Source organism: Drosophila bipectinata, chromosome XR (assembly GCF_030179905.1).
Source record: "Drosophila bipectinata strain 14024-0381.07 chromosome XR, DbipHiC1v2, whole genome shotgun sequence".
Lineage (NCBI taxonomy): Eukaryota > Metazoa > Arthropoda > Insecta > Diptera > Drosophilidae > Drosophila > Drosophila bipectinata.
The window spans coordinates 23,187,449-23,204,332 of NC_091735.1; the positions used below are offsets into that span (position 1 = coordinate 23,187,449).

At 31.2% G+C, this 16,884-nt stretch overlaps 1 protein-coding gene across 1 annotated transcript in view; it reads right to left on the minus strand.

The window, feature by feature from the left end:
• Positions 1-16,884, minus strand: part of LOC108120020 (uncharacterized) — a 30,163-nt gene that overhangs the window by 9,275 nt on the left and 4,004 nt on the right. Inside the window, exons 2-3 of the mRNA XM_043212893.2 lie at positions 3,132-3,278; positions 286-850 (exon numbers count right to left, since the gene is read on the minus strand). Of these exons, the coding sequence (XP_043068828.1) occupies positions 286-850; positions 3,132-3,278 (712 nt within the window). The remainder of the gene's footprint in view (positions 1-285; positions 851-3,131; positions 3,279-16,884) is intronic.

The window sequence follows — 16,884 nt, forward strand, 5'->3', positions numbered from 1 at the left end:
GATAAGATGTTCCCTAAAATTTTTCAATACTTATCTCGTTATTTTTGTGATGGCGGTAGCACTTAACATAAAATTTTTTGTTTTTATTATACCCGATACTCGTAGATATTATTTTAAATTTTAATTTATAAAACAGATCTATTGAAAGAAAACCAAATATAAATGTAAAAAAAACCATTTAAGAGAAGGGTAGTTAGGGCAAAAAGAACTAACTTTCATATAATACCGGATATCTTAACTATAGTAACGGGTATTATAAAGTTTTATATTTTCGGGAATACTTACAACCCACATAGACAAATGCTCCGGCAACGAGGAGGGCTATAAGGAAGCCGGCTATTACGGCGCATCCACACTTCTGCCCGTCACCCAGTTTCCGGCGCGTAAACCGGATATCCGAGTCAGTGGAGAGTACGGATTCCGATTTCCGTCGGAGACCACCGTGATTGTGATTATTATGCATATGAAGGTGATGATCTCGTTCCCTGTCTCTTTCTCGATCTCTATCTCTCTCCCTTTCTCTGTCTCGTTCCCTTTCTCTCTGCACCACATCCAGATTGACGCCATTATTGGATGCAGTTACTCCATTTCCATTACCATTGCCGGATGAGTTGCCAAGTCCGGTGACAACACCTGCTCCACCCGTACCAGTGACTGGTGCTCCCGTTCCCGAACCCGTTCCCGTTCCATTACTGTGACTGTGACTGTGATTGTGATGGGGCTTGTGATGACGGGTACATCGGGTGTTGTGGAAGACCTTTGGTGGCTGAGCTGTAGTACCCACGCCCACTATTCCACCACCAACACCAACACCACCGCCATTGGGATTGGGATTACTCTGGACGATGGCCTGTAAATAAAAAAAAAAAATATATATATATATGTATGTATGTGTATATAAGTCGCAATAATTAAGCAAGGTCGTTGACCAAAAAATCGCCTTAAATGCTTTTGATTTCTCAGTTTTAGCCAAATCATGCCGTTAAATCAAATCACGGAACGAAATCAACGGCAATCGCAATCAACAAACTAAACTAAAAAAAAAAACAAAATACCCAACTAAAAAAAATATAAACTTAAGAAAAAAGAAATACTACCAAAAACACTTGAAAAACTTGAAAATATGCAAAAAAAAAACCCTGCACTTGAATTTTTTCCTTTTTTTGTGGTTAGTTTTTTTTATGGCTTTTTGCATGCAAATTCAACATGCAATTTTATGTTCATTTTTTTTTTGTTTATCTAGGAAGCTTTTGAATTAATTAAGGAAATTAACCGCACTTGATTTTAAGTTTTTCAGGCATTGAAGTTTAATGAATTGGAACTGCTTTTGGTAAGGGGGCGTTGAAGAGGGTGTGGCTTTAAATTTTCAAACAAAAAAAAGTTATGCAGATTTAACTGATAATCTTAATTGATTTTTTTTTGGCTAACAGGAAGGGAAACTGCATTAAATAATTTTTTTTATTAATATTAGTAATAGAAATAATAATAATAGTAATTTTTTTTAAGGTTCTGAGTAAAGAAAATGAAATATAATGTAATACAATATTATAAAAGAAAAGATATTAATATTTCTTATAAAAAAGAAATGACATAAAGTGGATAAGTATCACAATTTTTGAAAATTTATAAAAAAAGATGGATAGATTTTTAAGAATTTTTTATAGGTTTTCTAAATAGTATCATCCTCATCATTATAATATATAGCATACGATAAAAAAAAAACAATAACATAAAACACTCTTATTACACATTTTTTAGTTAATAATACTTTAAAATATTATGTCAAAATATGTTTAAGATTTAATGAATATCTTGGAAGATACTAGATACATCTTGAAAGATTTCCTTATACCCGAAAGATATAATTTATTTATTTATATCAATATTGATTTAAATTAAAAGAAATTAAAAACATAAAAGATACTCTAACATATACCCCAAAAAAATTCGAAAGATAACTGCTATATAACCCATTTATTGTGCTTCCCAAACATGCTCATAGACCGTTCTTTTCCTTTACCATTTTATTTTGGAATTTTTTTTGTGAATTTTTATGAACACATCAGTTTGATTTAATTTGGTTTTGATTTAAAATGAAGCTTAACTAGCACGTAACATAGCGGACTCTTGGCTTTATCTTTGGCTTCAACTTTTATGTTGCACTTGCGAAAGCACTTTAAAAAGAAAAACAGAAAAAAAAAGAATGCCAGACAGACACAATTTAGAAAAACAATTAAAGCGCAAGTGAGGTAAAAAGAAAGAGATGGAATAACAAAACTGCTGGCAGCTACTGTTACTACTTTAATTGTTGTTTCTACTGCTTTAGTTGCTATTTTTTTTTTTTTTTCTTGAAACAGGTCAGCGCTCGGCCCAGTTTTTCTCTGTTTTTTTTTTTCCTTTTTCTCTGCATGATGCTGGCAATAAACAACAACAACAACAACATATAACAATAATGAAATAAAATAAAGTCCAGCAAAACGAACAAGAGACGTGTAATTAAACACAAAATGGCTTCCTCATTTCATAATCGAAAGAAAAAGCATCGGTCAATTTTTAACCCTAGTTGGTTTTCCATTTATTTTCCAATTGGAAAATTATTTAATAGTTTTTTTTACTAATCAGATAGTTTAAGCTAAAAAAAACTTAAAAAAAAGAACTCACTAATTTTACAAAGCAAACTCTTGAATGACCTCTCAAGGGTTAAAGTAATGTCTCAAAATTAGCATCATGTTGCAATTAAAAGTTAACCACTCTCTTTTCCTCCGCGTAACAGGAAAAACAAGAGCAAAGAGCATGAAAAATGATGTGAGGTGAAAAGTTTGAGATGTAAATGAGATGTGAAATGGGAGTGAAAGAGCGAAAAGTAAAGAGAGGGAGGCGGGGGGCGAAAGTCAAAAAGTCAGTGTGCCGGCTAACGGAGCTTGCACAAACACGCTTGCTTTTGTGCGTGCGGCACGTGCAAGTCTTGATTTTCCCTCTCACCGTATTACCTCACCGCAATTTTCGCATTTCCTTTATTGCATTTCACCAGCTCTTTCTTAAATCTTCTTCATTTATTTGGACTTTTCCTTAATTACGCCATCGATGTGTGTGTGTGGTTTTTTAATTACACTTAGATTTAGCTCTCTTACCTTCCAATTTTTGTTGGCGACGCCATTTGTTTGGATGCTCTTCTCTTTGTTGCGATTGCTGCAGTTGTTGTTGTTGTTCTTTTTATCCGCCGCCGCCATATTGGCGGCATTTGCATTTGTCTTATCCGCTTCCCGCGATTTTTTCATCTGAAAAACACAAAATGTCGGACAATATGTTAGAATTTGTCGAAAATTGATAATTTTGGGAGAGATTTTGATTTTTTAAGTTTAATAAATTGTTTTAAAGATTAATTACTTGGTTTACTTAGTTAGTTAGCTTGCTTTAGATATTTTTTTGTGACTAAAAATACATAAATACCAATACCATAAAACCAGTTTTGGCTTAATTCCAGCCCACGGAGTATTTTTTTAGTTTTCTTAGTTAGGAACTTACTAATCAAAATTGTATAAAAAAAAAAAAACAAAAATAATAAAACGAATATAAATAAAATAATCATAAATTAGAACTTTAAAAGTCACTATGTATGTATTATGAATACTGTGATGACTCGATGTAACATATTTTAACATTATGAAAATAAATGATTGGTTGATTAAATGATTATGATTGATTCTGATCCGTAGCTCGGAGAGCCTGGATCGCGAGACTATCGAGGTATCGAATATTTGCCTGTCTGGGCCACTGTCGATAGTCTTTTGTCACTATCGATGGTGCAGGGCAATTTTAAGATCATCTACATTAGCGCTTCCAACTATCCATTTTCCAACTATTGCTTCATATCTTTCCTCTTTTTTGGAGGACGCTTTATCGAAACTATCGATGCCACTATCGAGGTATCGAATATTTGCCTGCATTCGAGCGTTCTCTAAAATTTCAACTCCCATCTATGAAATTTTGCATAACAAAAATATAAATAATAAATGCTTAATGATAAATTGTATAATTAATTTACAGCTAAACTAGTAAACTGAAATATGTTAACCGTGTACTCATAATATGCTACTTTTATTTTTATAACACAAACCCAATCTAAACACATCGTCTCTCGTCTAAACAATGAAAACAGTGTTAATGAGGCGGTGTAAGCCATTTAATTTGTGTCACAATCGTAATTGCTTAATTTAGTTAATTGAATTAGAAAGGTTTTCCCCCATGGGCGAGCGTTCACTGTACCGGTACCGGTGATTGTGATGGTGATCACATGGCCACTGAGTGTCGGAGTGGAAGTAAATGATATGGTATTATGCTGTGAATTGTGTTCACAGATTTGTAAGCTCGCGTCAGTAATGGAGACGACATGCGCCAAACTGAAACTAACCAACCGACCAACAAAGTCGGCATTAAAAAAAAAAACAGACAAAGAAAAAAAAAACTACCTGGACAGGTGCTAATTGTGTGACTACAAATTTAGCACAGTGTACCCCTTGGCTCATTCACCGCCCTCTGGTTGAGACATTTTTGGAAGATAAGACCCACGCCCAAAGGCCTAAAGGTGGAACAAAAAAATTAACTAGACTTGTACATATACCCTTACTTCTATATGGTATAGGTTTATAGTCAAACGATTTTGTTAATTTTTGGATATTTTTGAAAAGTTTGATAAACCCTTAGAAAGTGTATATAAAAAAACGATAAACAAGCTAAGAAATGCTCCAGTTTAAAGCTAAGAAAAAAAAACATGATTACAAGACGTCAATGTCAAGCGCCCCAAACCTCTGGCTCTGCTTCAGTCTCTGCCTCTGCCTCAGTCACAGTCGCAGTCACAGCCTCTGCCACTGCCTCTGTCAACGCAAAAGAAAGTTGATTCGTTTATTTGTTGTTATTGCTTTTTCACTGTTTATTGTTTATTCATATCATTTCGTTTAGTATATTTACACATTTTTTTAGGTATTCGCTGGCTTCTTTTTTTCCCCGATTTTGTGGTTTTTTATCTCATTCTTGAAAATCAGATCATAAGCTTGAGCTCTTCTTAGAACCATGGTATAATATATAGAAATAATTTATATAAATATAAAAGAATCAGCTTGTTCCAAAAAATAAGAAATTCAAAGGATTACCTTGAGATCGTCTTCTTCTATTACCTTGGTATTAAATATAACAATAAATTATAGAATTAAATAATTATAAAATAATAAGAAAATCAGGACCATTTTTCTATTTATAAAATAATCAGATGTTTTTCAAAATATGAAAAAAAAAAATTAGAAAATCAGGCCACATTTTTCTGATTGTCAAAAAAAATTAATAAAAAAAAAATATTTAACAACAAAATCTTGCTCAAGCAAAAATTTTTTTTTCGGCCGAAAAAAACCGTTGGCAAAAATACTTTTAGAAAAGAACATAATGGGAAAAAGTAGGAGATGCCTCCTAAGAAGATAATGTAGGAAAAAAATATAAGAAAATCAGGCCACATATGCAAGCAAAAATTTTTTTTTCGGCCAAAAAAACCCTTGGCAAAAAGACTTTTGGAAAAGAACATAATGGGAACAAAAAGAACAAAAAGTAGGAGATGCCTCCTAGAAAACCAGGCCACATATTTCTGTTTGTCAAGTAATCAGTTGGTTCAAAAAATAAATAAAAGAACGCTTAATAACTTTAAGAAGTAACTTAATAACTTCAAGAGACTCAAACCCAGAGACCACAGTACATGTAAATGAGTCGGTTTGTTGATAAAAAAAAAAAATAAGAAAATCAGGACACATTTTTCTATTTATAAAATAATCTGATGTTTTCCAAAATATAAAAAAAAAATTAGAAAATCAGCCCACATTTTTCTGATTGTCAAAAAAAATTAATAAAAAAAAAAAATATTTAACGACAAAATCTTGCTGCAAGCAAAATTTTTTTTTCGGCCAAAAAAAACCCTTGGCAAAAAGAACAAAGAACATAATGGGAAAAAAGTAGGAGATGCCTCCTAAGAACATAATGTAGGAAAAAAATATAAGAAAATCAGGCCACATATCACTGTTTGTCAAGTAATCAGTTGGTTCAAAAAATAAATAAAGAACGCTTAATAACTTGAAGAAGTAACCAGAGACTCAAACCCAGAGACCACAGTACATGTAAATGGATCGGTTTGTTGAGAAAAAAAAAATAAGAAAATCAGGACAAAATTTTCTTATTCATTAAATAATCAGATGGTTTTCAAAATATAAAACAAAAAATAAGAAAATCAGGCAACATGTTTGTAATATAATACGCATATAGAACGCCTAATTATTTTACGAAGTAAGCAGAGACTCCTGCCCAGAGACCTCAGTACATATAAATGGATCGATTTGTTGAGAAAAAAAAAAATAAGAAAATCAGGACAAAATTTTCTTATTTATTAAATAATCAGATGGTTTTCAAAATATAAAACAAAAAATAAGAAAATCAGGCAACATGTTTGTAATATAATACGCATATAGAACGCCTAATTATTTTACGAAGTAAGCAGAGACTCCTGCCCAGAGACCTCAGTACATATAAATGGATCGATTTGTTGAGAAAAAATAAAATAAGAAAATCAGGACAAAATTTTCTTATTTATAAAATAATCAGATGGTTTTCAAAATATAAAACAAAAAATAAGAAAATCAGGCAACATGTTTGTAATATAATACGCATATAGAACGCCTAATTATTTTACGAAGTAAGCAGAGACTCCTGCCCAGAGACCTCAGTACATATAAATGGATCGATTTGTTGAGAAAAAAAAAAATAAGAAAATCAGGACAAAATTTTCTTATTTATTAAATAATCAGATGGTTTTCAAAATATAAAACAAAAAATAAGAAAATCAGGCAACATGTTTGTAATATAATACGCATATAGAACGCCTAATTATTTTACGAAGTAAGCAGAGACTCCTGCCCAGAGACCTCAGTACATATAAATGGATCGATTTGTTGAGAAAAAATAAAATAAGAAAATCAGGACAAAATTTTCTTATTTATTAAATAATCAGATGGTTTTCAAAATATAAAACAAAAAATAAGAAAATCAGGCAACATGTTTGTAATATAATACGCATATAGAACGCCTAATTATTTTACGAAGTAAGCAGAGACTCCTGCCCAGAGACCTCAGTACATATAAATGGATCGATTTGTTGAGAAAAAAAAAAATAAGAAAATCAGGACAAAATTTTCTTATTCATTAAATAATCAGATGGTTTTCAAAATATAAAACAAAAAATAAGAAAATCAGGCAACATGTTTGTAATATAATACGCATATAGAACGCCTAATTATTTTACGAAGTAAGCAGAGACTCCTGCCCAGAGACCACAGTACATATAAATGGATCGATTTGTTGAGAAAAAAAAAATAAGAAAATCAGGACAAAATTTTCTTATTCATTAAATAATCAGATGGTTTTCAAAATATAAAACAAAAAATAAGAAAATCAGGCAACATGTTTGTAATATAATACGCATATAGAACGCCTAATTATTTTACGAAGTAAGCAGAGACTCCTGCCCAGAGACCTCAGTACATATAAATGGATCGATTTGTTGAGAAAAAATAAAATAAGAAAATCAGGACAAAATTTTCTTATTCATTAAATAATCAGATGGTTTTCAAAATATAAAACAAAAAATAAGAAAATCAGGCAACATGTTTGTAATATAATACGCATATAGAACGCCTAATTATTTTACGAAGTAAGCAGAGACTCCTGCCCAGAGACCTCAGTACATATAAATGGATCGGTTTGTTGAAAAAAACAAAAAAAAATAATAAGAAAATCAGACCACACTTTATAATACGAACTTATAATAATGAGAAGCTAGATGTGGAAGGTACGGCTCCACACCGAGTTCTGATGAAAATCACATCCGCCCGCCTTTAAATATACTCGGGACAGGGCAAAATGTCCTAACGCCTTTAAGGCATTATTTGGTGAAATGGAATTTTATATTTTTTTCTAGAATGGTCCCACTTTTTTGTGGCCGAGAGCCTTCTAACTGTTAACCCTTGTTCATAGTCCATATTATGTTTTTTTGTTGAAAGAATGAGTGATTTCAAGGAATCAAGGAATTCTCTAGTTCTTTTCCTAAAAAGGTCCATTATTTAGTTTTTCTTTAAAAATGATGTAGAAACCTGAAATTTTCATCACTTACACTTTTGTACCCATAAAAATATCACTTTTTTTTGGCCAATTTGTTGAATTATTGTCAGATCAATGGGATTTTTTCAACACCATTGTCTTAATTTAAGTGTTACACATAATTTGTTCCCCAATTTTCGGCGTGGAAACTTTTACTTGCGGCTCCTTTTGTTTGAAACAACATCAGCATTTTGCACTCGCCACATGCCCCCATCATAATAATGACGGCCGTAATGCTGATGATGATAATGCCAGCCAGAAATGGCCAACAGATGTTGCAGATCGGGCTCGGGCTCGGGCTCGGGCCTCGAAGCTTTAAGCCATGTTTCGTTGGAGTTTTCGCTTTTCTTTCACACGACAGTGCAGACTCGGGGACTTGGGGACTGGAACGGAGCGGGACGACTAATTAGGAAAATTTTTAAGGGGACGCTGTGGAGAGGGTAAGGTGGAGTCTGGGAATTAAAAGTTCGGACGGGGGTTCAAGTGCACTTTGAAAAATTATAAGGGGGTGTTGTAAGGTATTGTTTACTGTGGATTATAATAATAAATAGCCGTTGGAAGATATTGATGATGTTTTTAAATATTATTGTATAGAAATATCATTTTAAAAAATTCTGAAAAAATATATTTTAAAGAATTTGTCAAGAAATGTGCACATTTGAGTTGCTAGTGTTACCGGGGTATGGTCTTATTGGCCTTAGTGTCAGATCTTCTAGCGTTAAAGGCTTTGTATTCTTTGCTAGATCTGGTCTTACTGTTTTTTTTTCCTGCTTTTTGACATTTGAAGTGACAGTAGTGAAAAAGGATATGTTTTGCAAGACCAGAAAGAATCAAAGAATTGGTAAGTAATCCTCAACATAAACCATTATTAGACACTTTTTATTTTCTGTGTCTTGGCAATGTGGGTTGTTGCATCTTTTATTTATTTTTTTTGAAAAATGTCTTGGCAATGTTGCCGAAACGTGTTTGAAGAAACACCAAAGCGGCCATGCCCCAAAAGCAACAACAAAAGCACTTAAGCAGAAGCAGCAACAAAAACACTTTCATTTCCAGCTGCATCGGCAGCCGTGGCTGCCTTGGCTTTGAAAAAAAAAAAATAAAAAAAATTACAATAACAAAAGCAAAGCCGAATACAACTGCAATTGGCACGAAAAAAATTCGCTTTCGCTTTAAGCAAGTGGAAAAAAAAAAAAAGATTTAAACAAACAATTCAAAAATGCAAAGCTTCTGCCTTTTTTTTATGATATTCCACGAATGGCACTTGTCAATGTGGAAATGGGAAAATGGAAAATGGGAAAACGAGTTCGTGGGCCAAGTCTTTTGAACTCTGGCTCTCCCATAGAGCATAGAAAGAGATGACAAGCGAGAGAGTGAAAGAGCAAGACAGACTGGGGAGGTGACCTTTTGGCCACGAAACGCAGAAGAAGAAAGTTGCAACATGATTTTTTTTTTTTTTTTTTTGATTTTATTTGAAAAGGAAAGCGCTTCCGAAGAGCCGCATTGTTGACCGAGAATTGCCCTCCTGAGGACGCCCTTGTGAGTTTTTTTTATTTCTTGATTGATTTTAGTTTAAAAGTTAATTAGTTAAGTTTTTAGTAGTCCGATAAGCAACTCTAATGATTATATCGTAAGTACAAGAGGCTTAATATAGCAATATATATAAATATATAATTTCGAACATATTTTCTAAAAACTGATATGACGATTTTTATTTATAATTTTTATATTTTATTTATTATATCTTAAAATTCATAAAATTCTTCTAAAAAAAAAAATCTATAAAAAAAGAGCTTTATCATTATTTAATTTTAATTATCTATATAAAATACTATTCATTATTTTGAGGTATTATTTCATTATTCATAGCTACATATATATTATAGGACACCACGCTAAAGCTCAGAACTAGAGAGACCAGATCTAGCAACGCATTAAAGCCACACACAGCCTCGCTTCGTAAACTGCGTCCCCATCATACCAGAATTAGCACCACCCATGGTCACACCTTAAAGTCTCATGGCTATCAAGAGACTCCTTTCCCTTTTGAAACTCTCTTGATATAATAATTATTAGCTTTATTTTATAAACTTTATAAAATCTTATTACAAAAATAGATCAAATGACACTGCCTAACACTACAATTGCATTATAAGACGATTTTTTTATGGTATTTATGCAATACTTTTTGGAAATTCAAAACCCTCTGGTATGGTATCTGGTATGGCTACTTCATAATAAATCCTAGGGTCATATTTCAAACAAATAGCCCAGACAGCTAGCTGGTCAAGTTACTTAAGATGGGAAAGGTAAGAAAATAATTATTTTATTTGTTTTGTAGATTTCTTAAGGTATGAGAGATCTTAGAGTTAAAAAATATTCAGCAAGAAAATTTGTATTTATAAGAATATTAATTCATTAACTAATGATTTATATAATATGAGCTTTAAATTATTTTACGAAATATAATAAAATATATGGAAAATTTATAATATAGAAAATAAAGTTTATGAAATAATAGTAAATTATTTAAAGTATTTTTTAAAAAATAACCAGAAAATTGCTTCAAATTATAAGTTGAAGTTTTTAAAAACCTTTAAGTATTATACCATTATAAGGCCTACCCTCAGATAGTCTTTTTCTTCAAAGATCTCTACATTCTTGATAAAAACTTAATTATTTTTATTTATATATTTAGTTAAGTATCTATAGTAACTCTATACTTTTTCTAGCCCTGTACCATGATTGGCTTTAAAAGTGTGCAGACACGTGCGGAAAATGGAAAACGGAACCAACGGCGGGCAGCTGTGACAGCTTTTCTTTAATTTCCCTTCAAGCAGCCGCCGCAGACTCCGCCGCAGAGGTTTTTCCAACGTTTTCCTCTCTTGTTTCTAACAATATTTTTTTTTTTATTTTTTTTTTTTTGTAGTTTTCTCAGCAGCTGCCAGTCAATCGTGACGAATTAATAACGGAACGTTTGCCGAGGAAAGCTGGCACTGGCATGAAAAATCGGAGACCAAAAAACCGTCAAGTCGCCAAGTCGAAAATTTCAGTTAAGTCGAAAAGATAAAAGGCAACCCTGGTTGGTGACCCCGGATTCCCGGTCAATAAAGGAGCACACTACCAACTGTTGCTACTCTCTCTCTGGGTGTGCACTTAAAAAAAAATATATATATGTATACCACAAATATTGATAAAAAGATGGAAAATTCAAAAAAAAGGTTAGAATTTCCACTTCTAAAATTTTTAAAAAATTACTAGCCATTAATTATTTAAATTATTAACCTTTTTTTAAAATTATACTGTTTTTTTAAAGCAACAAGACCTATAAACACCTAGGCACTAAGTCCCTAAAACCCTAAGTACGTGCGTAGCTTCTACGGCATATCTTTTGGTACGCAACCCAGATGGCATTGCCAGATACAGATACAAAATAAGAGATACAGCTAGATGGCAGTATTTTTTAGCCTGAAGTTTAAAAAGTTTGTAGTTTGGTTGAGGTAATGCATCCATTACCGAATGCTGACTTCACTGACGACTGTACGACGACGACGTGACTGAAATTGTCGGATTTTCTGACTGATTTTCTGGCCACTTTGGAAACTGGGTTGCCTGCGACTGGGTTTCTTTTGAAAATCTTTTTTTTTTTTTTTATTTGCCTTCTTTTTTTTTAGGGTGTGTGTGTGCTAAAGTGGGTGAAGTCGATGTGAGTCACTGTGTACGGCCTACGAGCAATAATAACTAGCAATTGGGAAAAACAACAGAAAACATAGCCACACCAATTATTGCAAATCAAAATGCAGTACGGCAAGGGTTATGCACTCAGAGAAATAGGTAGATGTTGTTTAAAAATACATTCCAGATTTTTAAAACCTAAATATAAAGGTTTTTAAACGTATGATTTGAAACAACTTATTATTTGTCACTATAATTACTATTTTATCAACAAATAATACCTATTCTTTTATTTTATTATTAATAATAATTATTTATATATTTTATTATTTATTTTTAATACAAAAGAACTTCTTTAAAAATCTCCTTTATAAAACTCTAAACTCCTCACTTATTTCTCTCAGTGTTTATGCTTTGCCATGCATTCCAAATGAAGTAGAAAGTTCTCAGTGCCTGGAAGTCATTGGAATGCTGTTGGGCGCTTTCTTGGCAATTTATTCGCTATCTCCCCCATATACCTTTCTCTCTCTCTGTTGACCACTGTCTATCTCTATCTCTCACCTTCTAGGCAAAAAATTGTCTATTCAGAGTTCGATTCTTTGAAACAAAAATGGAAGAAAATGGGATTGTTATTCTAAACTTGATTGGGGTGGGAACCAAAGTAGATTTTTTTTTAAAGATTTGCATCTAAATGGTAAAGAAAATAAGGAAATAAATTAAGAAGACAATAAGGAGTGGCTTAAAAAAAAATACAAAAAAAAAACAATATAAAAATACCTAAATAATTGAACTTTAAAGGCTTATTTTAAAAACGAATTTAAAAGAAAACATTATTACATTTATTTATGGTAAGACATTTAACAGAAAACAAAATTATATTTATAATTTAATACAAATACGAATTTTATGTTAAGTTATTAAACTTTAAAGATAAGCCCCAAACTTTGGAAAACTTTGTTAAGCAATATATCACAAAGAATATGAAATATCATAAGAGACAAAAACACCAAAAAAACTACTGAAATTAAGTAATTAAAAATCCAAAAATTGATAAAACGATAAATATTTTAAAAAGAAAAAAAAACCTCAAGGTAAAAACTAAGCAGCGTTTCAGGTAATTAAAGCTTTCATAACCAAAAAAAACCAAAATCTTAATTTATATTTCTTTACCAGAAATGCAATTTAAGATTAAGATGTATTTTAGTTGTTTAGGAAACATTAAAAACTGAAAGACAATGACAAAAAGAAGACATCAATTAAAAATCACAGAGTTCCCACAATTTCCAAATAAAAAAAAGCTAATTTCCGCTGGGATTTGCATATTTAATTGAAATTTTGCAACTATTATTTTTTGGACAGAAAACTGCAGCAGGAAAATGCCACAAAAGGTAAGCAACAACAAAATTAACGAAAAAATCAGCAAAAAAGCTAACAAAAAACACACCTTAAAAAAAAAAACAAAGCTGGCAACCCACGCAAGAAAAAAAACGTAATTTTCAAGGCTAAGCAAGCAGTTGAGGGAAGAAAAAAAACTACTTTTTTATGCTCACATGTGTGAATTAAAAAACTAAATAAGCGTATAATGAACCATTTAAATATAAAGTCAAGAAAAAATTAAGGAAAGTAAAGGGCGAACAAGAAAAAAAAATCAATTTAACATTCCATCCATAAATAGCTTTTAATAAAAAAAAAGATAAGCGGGAGCGGGTGAGAGAGAGAGATAAAATCATGTAGGAGAGACATGACGCTGCTGCTGCTGCTGCTGTGTAAGAAGAAGAAGCAGTAGAAGGCAATGATTTGTGCTACTTTCTTCTTTCTTCTTCTTTCATTGATGCCGGCAGAGCTACAGAGCGACAAAGCTACCGAGCGACAGAGGCAGAGGCAGCACCACAAGCTCAGGCACATGCCGGCAGAGCGACAGAGCGGCAGAGGGAGCCGCAGCAACAGCGACTGCGCAGCCTTTTGTCATTGCTTGTTTTTGTTTTTGTATTTGTATTTGTCTTTGGTTATTTGCCTTTGTTTAGTCTTCTTTGATTTTCCCCCCTCTCTTTTTAGCTTTCTTCCCTCTTTCTGCGGCTTCTAATTTATTTCAATGACATTTTAGGAGAAAAAAAAATGCAAGAAGGCCCGCAAACGCACCTGGAGAAAGTTCTCAGGTAACCATGCACTACGAAAAAGGTCAATAAAATAATATAAAAAATATATCAAATACTTATATTAAAGAAATGTATAAAAAATACATATAAATAAAATATTTCTACCAAAATGTTTAAAAAATATACATTAAAAATATATACCATAAATTTTGAAGTAAAATTTTCTTAGGGAATTTCTAAAAATTTCCTAAGGAGAGTTTTAAAAACCCATAGTATATTTTCATCTATAAAATTTTACAATGGTAATAGTATAATATTTTAAAGTATTAAACAATATTTAACTTCAATTATTGAACAATATTTATGGAAAGGCTTTTTTCTTTTAAAGATTCATTTTCGGTAAAAAAAATCTTTCAAAAAACAAACTATAATTTTCACAATTACTTTAATAGATTTTTTCCCAGACTCCTATTGTTTTAATATATAACTTTAAATTTGCTCTTATTTTTACCTTTTTTTCTTTATATTTCCCTCATTATTTTGTAAAATCTAAACTGGTTTAATGATTTGCTAGTTTTTTTCTTTCCATTTTTCTGTCAAAAGGTCGATCTAAGAAATATTTGATTGCAGCCTCAAGTTAGCAGAGAAAAAAAATCAAAGCTTTGCTAGAAGCTTAACCTTTGAAAGACAAATATGGAAAGATAGATACTTACTATAAAAAATAATTAAGGAAATACTAAAGAACAAAATCTAAACAAATAGAGTATTATATTAATTAGAGTTGTTATTCTAAGGCTTATGGCTTTATTTCGAAATGGGACTCTAAGGAAATAAGGTGAACTTAAGGTGTTTTATATATTCTAAAATATTTATATATTAATACTTATTATCTACATAGAAAAAAAGTTTTTTTTTTGTTGCATTTTCTAGAAATCTTCATCTTAATTCACTTAAAAAGTTAACTATTTATTGTTTAAAATTTTTTTGTATAATTTTTAAAATTAATTTAACGCTTCTTGTATTTTTTTAATGGCCTTTAGGGTGTTAAGACTTTTTCTAAGCCAAGCTGAAGTGGCTCGCTGGCTTATGTTGTGGCATTTTGGCCAAAATGGCAACAGCATTTTATTTCATACTCTGACTGCTTTTGGTTTTTTGTTGCGATTTCGGTATTTTTTTTTTCCAAAGGTTTTTTTTTTGTGCAATTTCTGGTGAACCTGTTGCACATGTCGCAAAAAAATGTGACAGCCCATGAAAAGCTGAAGATAGATTTTTCGAGAAAATGAAAATTTGCAAAGGACATTTATGTTTTGTGAAACGAAAATGGGGAAAGGTTGGGAGTAAGTAGAAGACTTTGAAGGGAAATTTTAATAAAAAATTATAAATAAAATAAAGACTCCTTTCAGCTGACTTTCCAAATTCTTATATCTTTTAAGAATTTTATTTTATTTTAGAAAACTTTTAAACATTTTTTAATATATTTTTTTAATGAATTGTTTATCAATAAAAGATTTTAAACGTCGTTTTTTTAAGACTAGGCCCTAGTTATACATATATTTTTCAAGCCAATATCACCATCAAATTTTCTGGTGATTGTGAAAAAAAAACCAAAATAATAATAGTCCTCACCAGTCAGATAAACATAGAAAAAATAATTGTTAAAAAAAATCAAAATAAATGAAATAGAAAAAAAAATAGAAAAAATAGCCGCAAAGGCAGCGCCAGACAACTGAAAGTTGTTGCGTTTTTTTTCTTCTGATTTCTTAGCCAAAACGAGTTTGTTGTTGTAATTGCAATCACTTTTTAAGTTTTTGGTTGTTGTTGTTGTTTTTGGCTTATAAAATGCGATACCAGAGACTAGTCTGGGAGTCTGGGGTCCCCGGGCTCTCAGTGGAATGTTAAGCCACAACACACTATTCGAACTCTATTACCTTTTACAATTCTGATTCGATTTTTAGGGATTAGACATGTTTTCTTTTAATTTTATAACTAAATTTTAAGAAATATAATTTTAAAAATCTTTTAAATCATTTAAGACCAATATAATAAAGAAATTAAATGGAAAATACATATTAATTAATTGTATGAATCTACCATAAAACAAAAGCATTATTTCGACTTATTTTTGTATATTTTATATTCTAATAATACATTTTAATATTAAAATTGACTCATTTTATATAATTTAAAAACTGTATTTTACTTTTAAACGAAAAGGAATCTAGTAAACTCTTTTAAGTAGAAAATATTTGATGTTAAACATTTTATTAAATATATAAGTAGATGAAATTCATTTAACTTCTGTTTAGTTTTCTTTGTAGACTTATCCCACTTTTGTAACCACAATTGTACATATATCTGCATCATACATATATAGTCCAAGAGATCGTAAGCATATATGTATGTACATATCAGAAAGAAATAGAAACGAACCCACAACAATCGCAGCATAAACTCTAAATTGCTCAATAGAAGTTGTTTGCCTTTGGCGGCCAACACCAACAATTACAATTACAATTACAATTGTACTATTACTATTACACTTCCAAGGAAAAATTCCAGAAATAAATATGTGAAGTAAACTTAGACTATAGAAAATAAAACAAAACTAAACAAAAACGAGCCCTTTTGGGACACATAAATACGCCCTGAAAAAAAATGTTGCAAAAAAGCCCAACCCAAGCAACTAGCCAACAATAAACAGTTAACAAGCAAAGGAAACTTTGGTCAAGACAAGAAAAAAAAACCTTGCCATCTTAAATTGTGAATAATACCCTTAAGTGTGTAATTTTTTAAATTTAATTTTAGGGTTTTTTTGTTGAGTTTTTTCGTAGCCTTGGAATACAGGCTAGTTGGTACCCAAAACTTGTTGGCCCAGAATCTTGGATCTAAGAAGATTCTTGAAAAAGAATGGTTTAACATTTATGTTTAA